Source organism: Bombus huntii, chromosome 5, assembly GCF_024542735.1.
Source record: "Bombus huntii isolate Logan2020A chromosome 5, iyBomHunt1.1, whole genome shotgun sequence".
Lineage (NCBI taxonomy): Eukaryota > Metazoa > Arthropoda > Insecta > Hymenoptera > Apidae > Bombus > Bombus huntii.
The window spans coordinates 6,391,165-6,411,906 of NC_066242.1; the positions used below are offsets into that span (position 1 = coordinate 6,391,165).

The 20,742-nt window shown below is 32.3% G+C and overlaps 1 protein-coding gene across 50 annotated transcripts in view; it reads right to left on the bottom strand.

The window, feature by feature from the left end:
• LOC126865481 (calcium-activated potassium channel slowpoke) overlaps window positions 1–20,742 on the bottom strand; it is a 108,145-nt gene that overhangs the window by 62,695 nt on the left and 24,708 nt on the right. For 29 of the 50 annotated variants that reach the window (XR_007689552.1, XR_007689553.1, XR_007689550.1 and 26 more), the window contains 4 exons: window positions 14,962–15,023; window positions 14,498–14,594; window positions 14,085–14,348; window positions 13,139–13,306 (listed from right to left, as the gene is read on the bottom strand). Coding sequence is in view for 17 of the 50 variants with exons in the window: in XM_050618031.1 (XP_050473988.1) it covers window positions 13,139–13,306; window positions 14,085–14,348; window positions 14,498–14,594; window positions 14,962–15,023 (591 nt within the window). In the remaining 33 variants the exon portion in view is untranslated. Of the gene's footprint in view, window positions 1–2,761; window positions 2,854–13,138; window positions 13,307–14,084; window positions 14,349–14,497; window positions 14,595–14,961; window positions 15,024–20,742 lie in introns of all 50 variants that reach the window. The other 21 variants (XR_007689559.1, XR_007689540.1, XR_007689562.1 and 18 more) reach the window with 1 other exon arrangement.

The following is a 20,742-nucleotide window of genomic DNA, read 5'->3' on the forward strand; positions in this document are numbered from 1 at the left end:
AAAAGTAGATCAAACGCCGAAGAAAATTCGAGGAACATTGCAGACCCTTCGTATTTCCTCCAATTTATTTCAACAAAACTTTTGCACCACATACTAGTAAGATTATAAAAATGATGGAAATTCGTTCGAATATAAATAAGTGAGATGCGAATGCATTAAAATACACCAATGCCGAGTGCTCGAGCAACCTATCGATGAACCTTGTTACATCAGAACGAACAAATCCGATCGATAATACAAAGACATGCGAGAAAAGAACTGATTGAAAAGATTTCATGCTTCTCTTGATAAATTTGTGCGCTGCAATCCCTCGTTTCGACGTTTCTTTAAACGTAATAACTATTGCACGGTGAATGATCTCAATAATTATGGATTATATTGTAACATTGACCTACAATATAAAAGATATTTTCTGTAGTTTAATTTTCTCATTCTCCATGATTATTTCAATTTATGAAATATTACATATTTGTTACGACCCTATGTTAATCGAATCCCGATTTTTAATATATATTTCATTGGAAATTGTATTTTCTTTAATAATACTACATCTTTCTTACAATTACGATCCCCTAAAAGTATGACCTTTATCCTGGCCCTGGTTAAAATTTTTTAAATTAATATAAGTCTGTAATAAATTAGTAAGTCACTAAAAGTGAAAATTAGAAAACCAAACTCAACAATAATAATATTAAATTATGTATTTACTAGAAGCCTTCCTTTAAAGATATATACGAAGATTTTTTCATTTTCAATGTTTCACCATTATCTGCTCATGTTTATAATCTCTATATAATACTTTTCCATAAATTGAAACAATTCTGGGGCATGGGAACAAAAGATTCCAATTCATTAGTTTTCGTCCCGATATGTCGACAATCATATTTGAAATTTTTAGTTTTTATTTACGGTACTATACTTAGAAACACTATACTGAATTAAATTTCAGACTATAATGTAGGACATCTCACATTTGAAAAAATTATTTTCACCTAGATGTAAAATCAATTGATTATTTTGATACATGTCGTGTACACAACAAAGAAAAACTTTTCCTCTTTCTGCGTGTAAAACGTATATTGTTGATGTATTGTCAGTAAGAATAACACGAATCGAATCAGCTACGTCGCTTCTCTGATGCATCAGCTCCTTCGATTGTACGCCAATGTTACGTTTCAATTCTCGAAAATGAAATTATTTCACTGTTGCGTATCCTTTCAAATCATTGAATTAATTAATGAATTGCGTGTTTCGTGTAATTTCATGGAATCTCATTTCCAAACAAGAGATTGCAAAATGGTAATGATCCGTTCAATTTCTCTTTTCGTTGTGCACGAGTATAGTACAATTTTTTAATTATTTTTCATAAAAATGAATCTCATAAAATTTCAGTAATGACAAAGAAATGACAAGGAAACGTTCTGCTGCCAGAATATTCAAGCTACCTCCGATAATTCAAAGATGAATTGTTTCAAGCAAAAGTTTATTATTTTGAAATTTCAACTTTCGGAAATATATATTTTTTCGTAGGAGGGTGAGATCATTTTGTATACCGTCAACTAAACATAACGCAACAGTGAAACTCACGATTTTATAAATATATAAAATTACTATATTCTATCCAATGACTTTAATTTTATAATTCGACAAATCTGAAACTCATTAAACGATGTGTATTTAAGTTTTTTGTATATACGCATATTTAATCATGAAACTGTATTGGATCTTCCACCGTGATAATTGAAATAACTTCGTTCGCTTGAAAAGAAAAGGGAACGCGGAGAGTGATACCACATTTACAAATGCGACATTTCTGAAACGTCAAAGTCCGCATAATCGCGTCAGCTATAACGAGCTTCTCGGCACTCTTCGTTCCTTTCACTTTGACTAGTTTATAGTTGTCGTGTTCGCAAGAATACCAGAGACATACTTCAATGTGTATCAATGTATTCATCGATTATTTCACCAATTCTGTCCGAGAAATTCCAATCTTTATTTTAAAGCTTTACAACATACGAGTTTACATGATTGAAAGTTCTAATTCTTAGCAACAGATTATAAATTTTAGAAAATGTTACGATAAATCTATGCGTATTCTTTAAGCGTGTGTTTTAATCTGCGAATAACTATTTTTGACTTAAATATTTTTCAACTAATTTATAATGTATATATAGGATAAAGATTACAGTAAAATGAACAGAATAGAAATATGATGACAAGATTAAAAATAAAATATAAAAGCGTAGAAAGTAAATTTGCAGCACATTTTTTGAGACACGAATTTTACGGATACTTGTAAATTTTTCTACTTAAATTAGAATATCCATGGTTTACAAAGTACACACATACAAATCACAAATTACAACGATCACCAAGAAGTTTCCAACGCGTGTAAAAATTTATCACCAACCTCATTTTCTCAATTTGTACCACCTGATTATTTACGCGAAAAGATTTCAGAAATTCTCGTCACAGACTTAATGAGATAACCCAGAACGTGATACACGAAGGTATGTGACAGCGTCTATGCAAGAGTATGTTGGTGTGTTTCTAATGCACATGTAATTACGATATAGCAATGAACTATTGTAAGGGCATATGTAACTAACCACGAGTTATATGTATAAATATATAAAATGTGTAAACGTGTGTACATACAATATGAAAAGATTAATCAAGTATATATACATACTGAAAGTAAAAGAACAATGTTAATAGACAAAAAAAGACAGGATTGAAGGATGTAATTATATAATAATACCTCTTTCCGTGTTCCCGCTTGTATTCGCCGCTGTACTTGGACCTACTGCCTACGAGCTCTATTATCTCAGGTATGCTACTAGCAAAAATTGCCTGCAAATAGAAATCATAACTAGAAAACGCTATGCCACTACGAACCGTTACAAACAAACTGGGTCATCTATGTATGGTTGCAATGTACAGCAGAGGCTTTCGCCAGATATATATACACGTTCGCTGGATCCTCGGATTACGTGGTCACAGCAGAACGAGAGAAAAAAAAGAAGGAGGAAGGGTAGGTTTTTGGAAAAGAGGGGATTAAAAAGGGAGGAACACATAGGAGATATGGTTCAGGGGCAACGACCTGCGTTCTCCTACTCCGTATGCGCGCGCCTCTCATTGTTCTTCAGCAAAAAATCCCGACCAGTTTGTTATACCCGTACTCATATCCAGATACGGATGCTTGGCGACTTCTGGATTAGCGTTGGTCGTCATCGAAAATGCACACTCCACGCTTCTGATTAACCTACGGCACGATTCTACGGGAAATTGATTTTGCGAACGTTCCGATCTCGTTCAATTTGATCAAAGTTTGACGTTATCGTTATCGTCTTCGACTCGGTTTCCGAGTTTGATTGGTTGAAACTTCACTAATACTTAGAAAATATTAAGTTAACGTTAAAAAAGATATTGATCTTTATTAATCTTCTAGTTCTCGCGTGTTTGGTGGATTGGTTATAATTTAGTGATTTGGTTTTGACTTTGATGTTGGTTTTGGTAAATTATAATTCGGATGTTGGTTTTGGATTTGGTGGGTTGGTTATAACCTGGATCTTGTTTTGGGTTTTGGTAAATCGATTAGAATTTGGATTTTAGGATGGATTTTAGCAAACTGATTACAATTGTTAGCTCATTTTTATAGCTTTCTTTTAATTTATTAGGAACTATAATTTTGAAAAAAGTGTTTGAAAATTTATTTGGAGCAAAGTCAATTTCCCTTCTAATTATTACGTTTCTAATGTGAATTCTGGAAAATTCTATTTCTTCGATATTCGAGCGAACAACTATTCGCATAAACCTATGTAACTTCATTGTAGCATCACTGATACAAGTGTATTATTATATATGAATAAGATGAACGGAATTTGTTGAAATAGTATGACAGTGTATATGTAAGTAGATGCTTTTGCCGAAATGTAATAGTAACGTGTTAGCAAGTAGTCATAACTGCGAGGAAATCTTACAACAGTTTGAAATTGTAGAAATACAAATATTTTCTGTGCAGAGTATTAGAAAAGATAATTATTCAAGTACATTGCCTATTGCAAATATTTTTACATAACGAAAAGCATACTTTTGCTTGTTATTATACAATAAAATTATTTTTATTTTATTATTTTTTAAAAATATATTTGTGTCAGACCATTAAATTAAATGAATTCAGAATCTATGTAGAATTAATTCAAACTGATTTACTTTTAATGTGTGTATGTATATGAATCTAGAAATACACATAGTTTGGAAAGAATCTCGCACCGATATTTTCTTATATTCTTATAAGATCGAAAGAAATAAAGCTAAAAATTGAAGATAAACTATTTGAACTTCCTACTAGAATTTCATCTAATCGTACTCACTGCAATATTTATTTTTCCTTTTCCACTTTCACAAGCAATTTTTAACAAAAGGTATTTTTTTAATACTCTGCTTAATAGATCCTATATACAAGAACGTGTAAATATGTACATGTAATAATAGATACACAATGATGGATCAATTTTATGATATGTACAGTGAAATCGGAAAAATGGTTGATTTACAGAGGAAGCGATACTTTAGGTACAGGTAAAGGTAGTCGAAAATAAAATTGCACATGCTGAAATATTATTTCGTGAAGCGAAGAAAGGTACGAAGGGAAGATCGTGTTACGTTATTAGACATCAAGCAAAAGAATAGAAATCGGGAAAGCTTGTTGAGCACTCTGTCTCGATCAGTATCATTACACATAAGCAAACATTTAAAATCGTTATTCATGCAAATATACGGCATAGCATAGCAGACCCCTACGTTTGCAGATCAGAGAAGAACATTTGCATCGAAATGATTAAATTCGAAATTCGCCAAAAGTCGTGCGTTTGATCGATGCAGTTTCTATAAGTGATTTTACTGTAGAGGTCTGCAACGAGGGAAGCGCTACATCATACTTGCAATTTGATTACTATCTCTAGAATCTCTATTCGTCATAATAATAGTAAAAGAATCAACGAACCACTGTGAACATTTTGTTAGTTTGATTTTGTTAATTGATTCTCAGAGAGGTAAGAACTTTTGGCCGAACCATTAAGAAACCTCATAGTGCTCCCTTCGATTTATTTTAGTCATGTAGTGAGTAAATCACACGTCAGGCAAATTCATCGTACATGTCAAACAACTAAAGACACTGCGGTTAAAGAAAATCATAGTGAAGTACAGTAGATAGGAGATATTTCTATGTCGAATTTTATTGCAAAACAAATTTCGACAAAGTGAAATTCGATCGAGATGTCTCTAAATGAAAGGACAATAATTCCGCAAGAAAGATTGTTTTCGTTAACTAATAACTACTGTTACATTAATCACATATAATTTCGTTCTTATTATTCGAACATTTAATCAAAATTATTGAAATGATTCGCAAGAGAAATTTATTGCTAGATCGTATATACAATGATGTTCGAATATCATTTTTATTATCTAATAATTGTCTCTAGACTAATTACTTAAATACATAATATTTGCGTCTTCGTTCTTTTTATTCGAAAATATAAGCACAATTATTAGTAGAAGATAATAATTAGTATTTGAACATTAATTTGTTAGAAAGGCGTTCTCGATCACTCGTTTGCTGAAACGTTTCGTCGCAAATTATATTCCTCTTGTTTTATCATAAACTTTGCAAGATCGTTATAATGTACAGACCCTTGCTTGAATATTCAATTTGTTTAATTGATATCCTTTCCTTAGGGACACCATGTATAGAATAATGTAATAACACACAAAATGACCGAGCTTGAAAATTGTAATTCTTAATTAAGAGACAGATTTGGATATATTTGATAAAATCGCTGGTAAAACGACTCCAGGACCTTAATAATAAAAAAAAATAGCTTACATGGGGATTGAAAAAATTCTTACAGATACTTTTGAAAAATTATATAGGATGAGAGTGTTTCGACAAACGATACGTTACCACTTTTCTCCTTTGCTTGCCGAAGTTCACTTTGAAAACTAAGATTGATATCGTTTAAATGAAAGACAAGTAAATCTATAAAGCTTATGTTTATTTAAACGAAATCATATTTAGTTAATTATTACAATATTACAAACATGTAAGGTATATCAACTGCTTAGGAAAATTATTAATTTAAAGTATTATATAAAGTTTAACATCATTTCAGAAAATGCTTCGCTAATTCCAATCCACGATCAATTGCCAATCATAACTTTCGTAATGTTTGCTGAATAAAAACTTTGTAAGTGTATTTATTTGATAACTTTGCAAGAGTATTTGTTTGAGTATTTTTCGTTTCATAAACTTCCGCCCTCTTAAAAACGCAACATGAGCGTCTGTATTCCTATCGAAAACAAACAGTGAATTTAGGCAACGAGGAAAATAAAAGATCATGTTATTTGTCAAAGCCACTCTCCTCACGCTGCATAATCTTTCGCTGAATAATTAAATATAGAACGAATTAATTTTGGTAAAAACTCTTTCTACGTTCTTTCGCTACGCGCTCTTTCCCTCTTGCCAACTTCACTTCAATTAATAAAATTGTTAACCCAGCCCAAAATTGTCCTATCATTCTTAGCTACGAAACCTACCGAAATCGGTTTGAAGCGGTTCTTTATTGTTTGAGCTGCATACGTTATACCAGAACTCAGTGACATCATACTTTCAACCAAGTGCCAAATGTTTTGAGAAGGTTCCAAAACAAGCTCGCTTTTAAATGGTACGAGGACATTGTTCCTCGTATCACGTAGAATACCGATAACATCGAAACTATTAAACGACATTTTATTGTAAAACATAATACGTTGTAACCTGATATTCTACAAGATAAAATTGACATCCACTATAAGTAACAAATGAAGTTTTTTGTATAAGAAACGTGTATTCCTTGTGTCCGTAGATTTATAAGAAATCGTGATTACTCGAAAGAAAGTGTCCTGGAGTGAGAAATAAAATTATACGAGATTTGTCAGTTCCTAGTTTTAATCCCTAGTTTTCTAGTTGCCCTGAAAAATTGTGCATGTAGATTATCGAGGATCTTGAACAATCAATATGGAAAAAAAAGAACGTTGAACGCTTCGCAACGGCAATCTGAGAACGAAAATCAAAGCGGGCAGAAAAACAAGTACGTAAGTATCTAATGTTAGTAAGGTTAGCAGCATGTTAGCGTTCGCAGAAAGACAGATAAACATACAGACAGAATGAACAGTCATAGATCAAGCTCGCACAGAAACCAACATTTTACTAAAAGTCGTTGGGCTTCGTGCCTTCTGGGAGAATTATAAGACACGTATGAATCAATGTTTCAGGATTTTTAGAAGAACAACGTGCCTCGAATCGAGATATAACAACTTACGGATAAAATGCAAGTAACTTCTGCTTTAAACTTATCAAAATTTCTGTCATCTAGATAGACGTTATCTGACCAAGTTTATGAACCTGAAAAGACTCGAGGCTCGTTCAAACGTAGGATCCTATTAGTTCAAAAATTAGTCGTTGAATTTTGCATGAATTCTTAGGGTAAATCAAATCAACAATCTGCTACGATTCGATTTACCGTATATCATATCACCGATGATGATCGATACACTTGTTGGAAGAATAGTGATTAGATTATGAATAAAGGCGAGACTCGTACAAGAGATTGGAAGCAATTAGAAAAGAAACAGTTAGAGTATGCGATAACGAGGTTGAAATATGTTGTTAAAGGTACATACGGTATGATCGTCATACCGAGCCACTTTCTCTTATCGATTCATTCAGCGAGAAAGTAGTATACGCTTGCTGCTGCAACAAAGCTAATTTACATTACTCTGCGATAAATTACTAAACGCCTCACCAGCAACAAGATATCCGAAGATCGAGATGCTCTACTGTTTTAAATGCTTGAATGTTAGTTGATAGAATGGATATATATCTCTGCCGAAAACGCACGGGGTATTTCGCGTCGATCTATTTTACGAATGCGGCCTCAGAAGTATATCGAATTGAAAAAGATTGATCGTACAGGGATTTAAGATATTTTCATTTACATTATTTTTTATATTTTTGTTTTACTAGTACAATTAGAGAAATTGAACATAAGAGTAACGAGAATGTAATTGATATAAATTAATATTTTAATCTTTTCAATGATACAAATTAACGTTCTAAAGATACACGATAAAAGTACTTATAGAATTGTAATTGTAATTCTAGATAGAAAGATGGAAATCGTTTTTGATAATTATTACGATTAACCATTTTGAAAAATAATTAAATTTTGAAACCGAAAAAGACAGTTCTTTTTTAATGTTCATTTTTTTATCTAATGTGACGAACTTAAATTATGATTTATGATAAATTAGTTTGTAGCGATATCTTTGCTTCTAACTCATTCAACATCTAAAGCTTCATATGAATGATCTCATATTTTTCGGGTGAAATTACGTATTTCGTGTTATTCCACTAGTTCCATAATGGATATCCTAACTTACACAAACAATAGCACATTACCGTAGCGACAGCTAATTTCTCTTTGTCCAATGCCAAATTCATCCCAAAATTCCCTGTATATGTCGTCTCTCTCTCTTTCGAAACTGCAACGACTACTGTTTACTGTCGAACAATCGCAGAACAAAAAGCTCATTTACCATATGCTCATTAACATATCGAAGCATCACGTTTCGCGAGTTGTCATAATTTTGTCGTTTTATTCGTAAATGTATTAAAACGAGACATACATATATGATCCATATATATTTATTTACTTTACGTTTCAAAAAACATCATGAGTTATGTCAAGAAAAATACAAATGTTCTTTGTTCGTCGATATTGTCAAGAACATTTCATCACAAATTTGAATATAATAGAAGTGTTAGATCGTAAAGATAACAAATTACTCTTTACTCGTTCAATTTTTTTCAATTCCATATACTTCTGATGACCTCGACTTTCAAAATTTAAACAGAATAATACCCCATCTTCCAGCGTTCTTAAGAATGACCTGGTGTAATCGAAAGCCAAACATATAAATCGCTATACGACATAATAGATTACTTAGAAAGCCTTTACGGTCGGAAAGACAGCGTATAGAGATAACAGAAAAAAAACGTTTGAAACAGCTGCATAAGCAGAGAAATTTTCTCCTCCGACCACTTTACCCCGAGAGAGCTCGAAGCGCGAGATGCCGCGGCGATCCGCGCTACAAACCTTTTCAATTTTCGTACGACAGAGTGAGGCGTGTAGCTACGAGAACGATAGAAGGTCGCCGTCGGGCACCGTCATCAACGTTTCGTCTATTATTCTCAAAGTATCACATATTCCCTCGTAATTACGCTATTGTTGCCTTCAATCCAGTTGGCGAATTATAATTCACGCAGATATGACAAAAAGGACGTGAAATTCGTAATTGAGGGACAGTTTCGAGCCAAGGCGAACATTTTCGTTGAGAACGTACGTTTGTGTGTTGAAACGCCGCACTGGTTCGAACCGTTTCACAGTTCTTCAATATTTTTTTATTATTAGATTGTCAATGTTTATACAGATCTACATTTTTACGATGATGAATTAAGAAATAGAATTTGAGGAGAAATATATTTTACTTATGAAATATCGTGAATTGTGAAATATTCTATTTTGGATGTTTTAAATATTTCTATGTAGTATAATTGTACAAAGTAATAATTGTACGTAATATATTCCGTATAGTTTTGCATCTTTAAACATAAATAAAAAAATGGCTAATTATTTCGCTTACTTTTACATTAATCTTCCTCGTATTTATTCGTTATTCGTTATTTATCCTTATTAGTAGACTGCCGATATTTCTGCATTTATGGGAAATGTAAAAATACAAAAATGTACAGGATGCGCTCAGAAATACGTAAAATATCCAAAATGTATTATTCCACATAATGTTTAATAAATAAAATAATTCTCAATAGCTTCCTCTCCTAATAATTGCATTCGTAAAAATATGAATTTGTGTAAACATCCACAGTAATTACAAATTGACGTAGTTACTGAAATGCCTAAGAATCTATAAATCACGAATTTGCTTATGTTATAAAGTCAATCAAAGATTTACACGATTATGAAAATTCAAGAGCTAAATGTACAGTTGCATCCAAAGTGCACTTATCTCGCACGACTTGTAATAAAAATAACAAAGCAATAGTAAAAATAATAGAGGAATCACCTTTTGGTAAAAAGTGGGGGAACGAGGGTTATGTAATTAATATTATACGAAATATCAAGACGGTCCCGACTACGGCCACATATAGAGGTATAGGCATAAGGCACAGGTAGCCAGTATCGCTATAGAAAACTTTCGAGCTCTTACTCGTTACTCGTTCTTTGTTTATCCATTCGTTTATTCCCGTTTTTTTCACGTATTCTTTTTTTGTTCCTTTCCTTATTTTCAATTGCTTTTCTCTCGTTGTTACGAGAAATATAAAATGGTCCAAGCCGGCGTAGGATTGGACCGAGCTACAGCAAGCTGCGTTTCGTTTTGTTTTCTTTTCCTTTTTATTACTTTCTGTTTTTCTTTTTTGTTTTCTTTTTCTTTTAATGAATGAGATATATCCTTTCCTCAATGGCATATATAAAATTGTTTATATATGCGACTCGTGGTGTGGGGGCTCAATTTAAATAGGTACGATTCAAATCGGTATAAAAAGAGAGAGAGAGAGAGATAGATAGATAGAGAAAGTGTGAAGCTGCCCTGTGATTTCGGTTGAAATTCTTACGTTCCGGGTCTTGATGCCTGACGAAGAATCGACTCGTTCTGTACGATCGATATGCGCGAGCAGAGGCAACCGTTAAAATAGAGAAAATGTGAATTTACCTGCCTTATTAGCAGTAATTTCGTTATTACATTTAATTTGAATTAAATTAACTGAGATTAATTAAAATATTAAAATAAATGCTTCTCGTTATTCAAATTATATTGTTTAATATTATTTGTATTTTATTAATTGTGACATAACTCGTTTAAATTATTCGAGTTACAATTCCATTGTTTAAGTAATTAAAACTAAATTATCACTATAAAATTATATTCTGAAACTATTCAGACAACAGTAGTACGTTGAAATATACTAAAATTCGATGAAAATGTTTATTTTACTCTCCCAGTCAATTTTATTTGAAGAACTGTAATCGTGCATAATCGATCTATTTAAGATTGTTGTCTATTTTTATTATTACTAGGAAACAAGTGCATTAATTTTTGGAGCTGAACAGTAGGTTAATTACGCATCATGATTCTTCATCTTTCACAGAGACGAGTCTATTCCTCGTCTGGTCGAGAAACACGGCTACCGTGATTGGCGTAAGGTTTGTCGGAGGTCCTAGATTTCGAAGAAAAGAACAATCCTCCTACTTTGTTTCGATAATTTACAGTGTCTACTATGCTGTTAACTGATCTCTCGTATTCTAAATGACATTTGTAGACAAACGTTACGCTAGCATACCCGCGTTTAAACGGCGATGCTCAGGCTTCTTCTAGATATATTATAACATATAGATATGTTTCAACGAACCATGAAAATATAAATTCGTATCGTTATTCCTCTATCGACTACCGAAATTAATACGTGATTTGTTACGATCGATCACACACGCTCAGGTACGCACGCACACTCGCGGCCAGTCACACTTCTCGCAGACACTGCGCATCGTCGTTCAAACGAAGCAATCGATTTCGCGACGAGTGACACTGTTCTCCGATGGTTCCTTAACTACATAGAAAATCTATGCGTCTATGCCTCCATTTTACCATTTTGCCTCGTGCTCTTTCACGATAAAATGCGAATTTCTCCTAGTACAAATTATTCAACAAATGAAAAAAAATATGCACGCTTTATATTAGCTGAGATGTGTCTTCGGGAATTTCTTTTCGCGTTATGTTAGTCTCTCTGGATTCGAAATTGAACGTGCTAATTAAATTTCTGCATCGTTGTTAGTTAGTTTTGGAAAATTCGTTATTTATTCATAGCGATGAATACGATGGTCATCTAGTTAGAGAAATATTGAAGAAAGTGAACAACGATCCCGTAAATATTAGAAAATATAATAAAATTGCCTTCTGATCATCCTTTAAGGAGGACGATAAACGGATCTGAATTATGCTCACGTTCAATCACTCAATTAGAATTACAGAGAGTGGTAATTTAGTAAAAAAAGGAGTATCATAGAAGTTCGTAAAAATTCAGTAATTCGCAACTTTTCGTAGAAATTTTATAAAACATCTACGGATTTAATATACGTTGTAATTACAGAGATATAGATAATTTTACATTTATAGCTTTACTATAACGCAGACAGCGAGCACAGACTAATTGATCATTTCCTTTTTTCAAAAGAAAAGGATTTCTTTCAGATAGCAATTCTGATATTTTAAGAAATAAGAGAAGCGAAATATTAAAGAGAAATTCGCATTATAAATATGAAAGAAAACGAATGTCTTATCATCGAATGGGTTAAGCAGTATCTTTGATTCATTTCGCGAGAAATCGAGCTGACCAGAGAACATTGTACACAGTCGAAATATTCACCGTTTTTGTGTGTCTCAAGGATAATAAATGTGTAAATGTTACGAAAATCTGATCTGCCAATTCATGGCGAGATCGAGGTTCTACTCTAACGACACGAATTCTGCGAAACACTCACATATTCGATCTAATTCCTCGTGTTAATATCAAAGAACAATCGTTCTTTTAATAATCATAAAAATACTATTGATGTACAATGAAATAATATTGCGAGTATCGCTGTAAAATTACTGCGAAGACAATGATACTCGGTTATTGAGATTATCAAAAATAATCTCACGATAACGCAAAGAAAAATGCATCTGCACATAAGTTATGGATGAAAAATGACGGTCACGTGTTTCACAGAGCTCGTACTGCGAATACTTCTCGGGAAAAACCAAATTGTCTGTTTAAATTTAATAATGAATCTTGTGAAATACAAGGACGTAGTAGACGATATTTGAAGAACTAAGAAAGTTTATTTGCGATGTTCAGGCAATTCGATTTTTCGTGCGAGATTCTTCTACACTGAACTATAGAGAGTCATTTATTTCATGTAACATATTAAACATAATATTTTGGCTGTATAAAGATAATATAAAGAAGGCTTACCAAACCGACGAGTAGAAAAAATACTAGGAATGTGCGGCCGAGGACCGTCTGGCAGTAAACGTCGCCATATCCTACCGTGGACATCGTCACGATGAGAAAGTAGACACAAGTCCAGTACGAAAGCTGTTGAGGGTTCGTGAACTCGAACGGGTCCCCTGAGTTTTCAAGCTGCCGGCAAACAATGTTTCTATACTTATAATTCAACATCTAAAATACTGCTTTAGATACTTCTGGATACAATGACTCCCAGTGATTTGTCAAATTTATTAAAAAAAATTCTCCGTAGAATCATAATAGTTATTCTATATATACTTCTTTGTGCCTTTTAAACTGAACAATATACAACAGTGATAGTAACTAGAAAACTTCATAAACCTGTTTTAAATCAAATTCTCCCAAAAATATTTTAATTGAACTCGCCACCAAGCATATCGCAAATTAAAAACCAAATTGAATATTAATTTTCTCTAATTGAAGCTAACGATTTTTTCTATAAAAAAATTGCAGGTATTTGTAAATTTATTTATATAGAACAATGTTCACATTGTCGATATCGTTATAACAACGTCAATGAAGTAAAAAGAATTATGTTTGTAATTCTATTATACTTTGCAATAAAATTTCTAATTACTTTTGACCCTCCTTCGGCAATTTTCTTAGGCTCTTGTTTTAAAAATCCTCGAAAAATTCTTCAATATTCTTTTCCAGGTTTCTAGAATATCATCCAATAATTTTTTATTGCTGAATATGTTACCTTAACTTTTTTAAGCAAAGCAAGATTTAAACAAGAATATGAGAAAAGTGAAAGATTGTTTAAAATTACTGGTCGAAGACAACCAGTAACTAACTACTTAAGTATTCACATGTGAAAAAATGACATGAACGAGAGGAATGAAAAACAAGAAAGGGAAGGTTAGAGTTGATGAAATAACCAATAACATCTTACCAAATGAATGATGCCAGCAGCTGTTAACCAGACGGAGATGAAGATCGATACAAGTTGGGCGAGACGAATGGAACTCGATGTCTTTAGAATGTTTAGGTACTGGAGGATGTCAGGGACCGTCATCAGTCGTAGGGCTCGGAGGAACCTCAGTCCGATCCACGTCCGATCGAGATATATCGACACGAAGGACGGTGGTATCGTAAAGTAGTCCACGAACGAATACATCTCCAGCATGAACCACAGCTTATCACTGGCGGCGATAAACTATCACGAAATAAATGTTCAATGTTATCCCTTTCTTTGAACTCTCAAACAATATTGTATCACATCTCTATCAAGAGTGAGCATGAAAGAAAATTTTGAAAATTTATACCAATATTTATGTTCGAGAAAATTGTTGTGTTTACACTTACGCGTATAAAAAAGTAGACCATAAAAAATATATTGAAAGCTAAGTCTATCTGCTGAGTAATGTTGTTGCTCCACTTTTGGCAACGTTCCACCTCTTCGCTGTAACATAAAATTGTCATATCGATGTTAGGGAATTACGTTAATATTTGTTTTGCCGATTTATCTGACTGCCGTGAGCAAACAAACAAACAAACACTAATAACATAATCAGCGATGAGAAATATTGTTCCGTCGTGTGTTCTCCTGCGTGTATTTAGATTGCTGGGTAGAATTCTTTTGTATGAACAGATTTATACAAACATAATTGTACAATCTTATTTTAGTATACGAACAGATAACGAAAATTAGACTTCGTTTTAATTATACTGGAATTATTATATAGGATTAAAATGATATTTATTTAAACAGGAATATACCGCAACGTTTGATGTAATATTTTTAATTGAAAAATAATTGGTTTCCTTACCTGGAGGCATCGATGAAGTATATTATAAGCGATGCTATACTGAGAATGAAAACTAACACCACCTGGAACACAAAAAAAAACGTTAAACCACTTACTGCCATTAAATTAAAAAAACATTACAGAAAATCATGAACTATAGGAAACTTAAATCTCAAGTAAGGGAATGAATTTCAAATATTTATAATATTCTTTAACATAAATAATTGTACTGACGTACAAGGTATAAAGGCAATAATTCTACATTTTTAATTATACAAATTGTTTCTTCCCATCTCCTATTCATGTTTTCATATCAGATTATTTTACATTTTTTTTTTTAATGTACTACCTATTTTAAGCAAATTTGTATGTGTATTTCATAACATTGTAATTTTTAGTTTGAAAGATTTGTGTTATTTTAACACTGGTAATAAGAAGTTTCAACATCTAAATGCGATTAAAGTGGTACTTGAAGTTCACTCGTCTACGAACGTTGACTAGCGCCGACAAGTAGACACATGGCTGTACTTCAACCTCTTTGTTAGCACTTTTCGAAATGCACGACCGTTCCAAGCGTCAGTTTCACTTCACGATTGTCTTTACTTACTACACGCAGGCAAAAAATCTATTAAATATAACAACTGGTATTTATTATTTGTTATTACAGTAAAACTATAATACGTGAGCGAACTTTGTAATATTGTATATTTTTGTACAACAACTTTCTCTGATTTTTATTTCGATTACGATCTAAATTACTTGCAATGGCTAAAAAAATATTTTTTAAAAGCATTTACTAAAAAATTACTAAAAAAGTACAAGTTTTGTATATTAAACTTCCTATTGTTTAATAATACACGAAATTTGATAATACAAAAGTCTGGTACTATGAAAATAAAGTACGTAGAACCTGAAAGTCAGAATGCGAATATTTATGTAAATTCATATTTTTATGACTATGTAATGGAACCTAGACAGAAATTTGTTTTACCTACTAAATAATTTAACTAGACTGCGGACGTTTATGCAACCTTATATTTTTATGAACATAATTAAAGAAACGATACTCTACTTCAAACATTGTATATATTTTTTGTACATATTATATGCACTCCATAGTTTTTTGGAATCTTAAATTTCCTACAAATGCATAAATATCCGGAGCCTAATTATAACAAATACTACACCTTGTATATTTCATATATTTTTAAATATTATGTGAATTTTGTGTATTTTTTGGCCTTAAAATTTCATAAATGCATAAAAATCCGCAATCTACTAATAATAAAACGCTTTTGAAAATAAGAATATATACTGATATCTATCCTAGCAGTTGGTACAATATATGATTGTGATTGTAACTCAAAACGAACTTCCGCAGCAATTATCTCGAACAATGCCAGTTATAACTGTTATTTTAAACATTGCCAAAGAATACAAATATCTCAAAGTAATGCTTCCCGACTAATGCAATGTAGTCACGAAAAGACACGAATAGAAGTTTTACGTCGAACAAACTCTGACTATGGCCAAACAACTGTGAAAACGAGGATCTTTTCTATTATTCCATTATTTTCTTCCGCCTAGTTTACTCGCAAGAAAATATGGAAAGCAAATATACATACATTGGATGGCGGAGTCATCGATGCGCCAAACATTCGCATACACGTATATCATGTAGCAACATATACACAGATATGTGCAACTTCCGTACTATGAGACTTCTCGTTGAAGCGTATAGCGCAAGTAGCGTGAATAAATAAAGAAGCAGAAGGCTTATGTACTTTAACCGCCGATCGATTTTGCTTGGCTCCGTGCCAGACAGCAACTCGTCAGATACCAAAAAATTTCGCCACATGACTCTTAATCGTCACTGATATATTATCGAAATGAATTTGCCGGATCTGGCCTTTAACCATTTCGCATCAACCTTTCATCATCTAATAAAGCAAAACTTGCCATTTGCAGCCATCCAAATAACATTTTCACTACCAGGAAATTGGTTAGGCAATTTTCAACATTTAGAAAACAATCACCAATCACAAGATTAGTAAATATATGATAAAGTAAAATAAATAGCAAAATACGAGATGGCTTCATCGATCGATCCTTGAATTGCTTAAGAGTACCAGAGAGTAATGAGTCGAAATTCATTCTAATTATTGTCGAATTCTTACGCAAAGCGATTCTGGAGCTTTTGGATTAAGCAGTAGAAAATTATTAAAACTAAAAAGTTTTATTGCCGGAGACAATATTTTGGTTTCTATTATTTGTTATTATTTTCGTATTATAATTTTGTTTTATTGTAGCTTTTATTACAAAACCTGATCAATAAATATTTCTTATTATGAACAAAAAGAAGTTACCCGAAAAAGGTACAGTAGGTTTAATTTCCATAATTGATTCACAACAAGAAATGACTCGTGTGAAGCTATGGTTATTGATTCAGTTATGGCTCTTCATTGTAAAACATATTCAGCTAAACGTAGTGCTTAATCATAAATAAACGATCGATATCTATTATACGTGAAGCTATTGAATTTTTGATTACCAAATGACTAATTACGGGAATATAAAATGAAAAATGTTCCTTCGAATGCTTCTGGAACTCAGCCTGTTGAAACGCGTCAAAAACTAAATCGATTTTATAATAAGCTCTATAGAACCACAAATTTAATTTTGTCAGTCGGATATTTCGCGTGTACCTGTCTCGTTGAAATTTGCAGAAGACCGTGCACATACATATATTCATGTACATACGTATCTACTCTAGAGCTGTAGGAGTGCAGAAGAGCATGTAAGGTCATTCTGTCGATGCACCATCTGAGTGTATGCAGCTGCGCTACGAAAATCTAGGTCACCCAAATATGAAGACCATGCACGGACGTTTCTCATATTCGTTTGCCAACCACGGAAGGGAATGGAAGGCCATGAAAGCCAAAGTACAATCATTTCACTAACTTTACGATCTTACGTGTAATTTCGTATTATAGTCGTAAATTTAAGGGTCCTGCTTATCGTTCATATTCATACACGTATCGACAATGTAGTAGAATTTCATTTATATGTTCTTCGTTTATTTAACTAACTATACGGGACTATACGGGACAACTTTATTCGTCTGAAGCTGGATAAATCGAGAAATAAACAATTCATATAATAGAAGCAACTGTTCACTTGATTTTTCATTCGTAGAATAGGCATTCACTTTCACGTAATAGATTATGATGGGTTGGAGTTCACTCAATCAGTGTAATGTAAGAATTCACTGATTTTCCTGGCAATTTATAATTCTCCGTTCACATAATGGAAATTCGCCTTCAGATTGGATTCAGAGTGGATTTAATAGATAGAAGTTTATTTAATCAAGCGTTAACTAAAGTTTCGTTCTAATAAATGGAGCTCCACTAGTATATGTCTGACTACATAAACTTCTGCCGATTGAATCTACTTATCTGAATTCCTGCTACTGTTTATGCGAACAAAAAGTCATAGATACTACAGAGGATCAATGAACTATTGTATGAATATTATCGTGCAACATTTTGTCCAACAACAAGGATTTTTTTTCAAAATATTAATATCACAATTGTGGTTCTAGATTATTATATGTAGGAAATAGTAATGAACAAATTCAGTAAATAGTATTAGTTTCTTTGGACGATACGATGAAGACATTTTCATGAAGCCATTGTTTTGTTGTTGAACGTTACTGATTGTCACGCAACAAATGGTAATATGTTTTCTTTACTTTTCTTCTTTGAACAAAGTAATAAATAATGACAGAACAATTTATTTTCATTTAAACATAATTGTTCCTCGACACGTTTTCAAATGAAAAATCACTAGCCTTGAATTTCACGAAGCAACGTTAAACTGTCCTAACAGTTACATAATCCTTCTCCAAATGCTAAATTTATGTCTTCAGTAACTTGTCCCGAGCCTAAACTCGTATAGAAAAATCATATGAATTTTCCCGATTATTTACGATTACTCTAACATCTCTGTTACAAACCTTGTTGTATATACAACAAATCTTTTCTTTTTTAGCGTTGTCGATAGTAATTGATGATAATTAATTTTCGGCATCCGAATTAATCATATGTATCGTAACGCTATCGATATTCACCTCCTCCGCAAAAGGTCAATCTCGTTTGAAACTCCAATCGGAACACGTCGATAACCCTCTTTTAAGACAAGCATTGCTCTTAAAGTCAAGTCGAGTCTTCAAAGCTCGTAAATATTTTCAATTGTTCCTGCCATGATGCAAGCTAGCAAAGTAACACCAGCTAAATCGATAATAGAACATTTGACTTGCACTAAGCTCCCTGATTTGATGATCACATAAGATCAAATATTTATTAAATAAATAACGAATGAAATTCTTTCCAAGAATATGTTTCTATGTACGTAACGATAGTATATTTTATCGATATTCCACACTACATACAATTAACATTTTATAGATAATTAATAACGCTTTTGCATTATACAACTCATTTTGTTCGACGTTTTAGAATTTGACCCTCGAATATAACCCTCGTTCTATTTTCTCGCGATGCTAAAAATGACATTCGATTTCGTGACGTAACTAATAACTCATACGACAATTCTAATTAAAATATATAATGTACTCGTATATATGTATGTGCAATTAGGATATTTCATAGTAATGGATACATAAAAGGAGGTAATAATAAATAATCTTTAGTTATTGCAGCTGTCAGTTGCCTGAAATATCGGTTAAATAAATTACACGTATACATATGTATGCTACATATTATATATACACATAGTTACAACTGCAAATTTTATAACCGTAAAATAAACAAGTGTTACTTCAACATCGTTGCTTAGAACTCGTTGCAAATGTGTGAAGTAAAATACACAAACTGAAATTCTTACGTATAACTAAATATTCAGAAGATTTAGTATATTTAACATATCAAAGGAAGAGAATTCAGCCCATCAGATATAGAACATTACTCATCAAAAAAGGAACTTTCGACTGAATCGTGTTCTTCTATATTTATAAAACGTCTTAATGTGACTAATATGTTCGTTTCAAATGCAAGCTAAATTTATTCTCAAAGTACTAAATATCCTTTTATCTATTGAAACACAAATAAAGAGTGAAATTAGAACATAAAACTTTCGAAAAATCCTTGTAAAAATACAAGAACTACGAAACTTTAATGTGTATCCAAATTCGCTATACATAAACAATTGCAATTAGAGTGATGTTATGAAAATAAATAGCTATAAATAATCCTGTTTCTACTCCAATAAAAGTTAATATTATAGGGATTATATTTTATATATATATTAGTTTATTAAGAAATAGTTTTAGTTAATTAGTTATAGTTTTAATTACTACAATAATTATTTGCTAAAAGTATTTGCATTCTTTCAATAATTATTCAAATAACAAATTTCAAATAATGTATTCATTTTGACGAAACTGTATGAAATTGTTACTTTTAACGTGAACAGAACGATCACTGGAAGAAGTAACACTAATGTCCTGACGTACGTCGAAAATTGTGCTAGGACATGGGAAGTATTCGCGCCAATTCGTGGAACTGACGGCCCTCGGCGTTATCTATGATCCATATCGATGTAATTCAACCCGGAATCGAATTACCGAAATTGGAAAAGTATAATTTTTTCTATTTTCTATGACGCTGCGAAATAGTGTTGGTCGGATTATTGATATCGGACACGATTATATTTAACCAACAACTTTTCACTAAACTAAAGAAATACATAATATACGATTAAGGATAAGGAATGACCTAACTC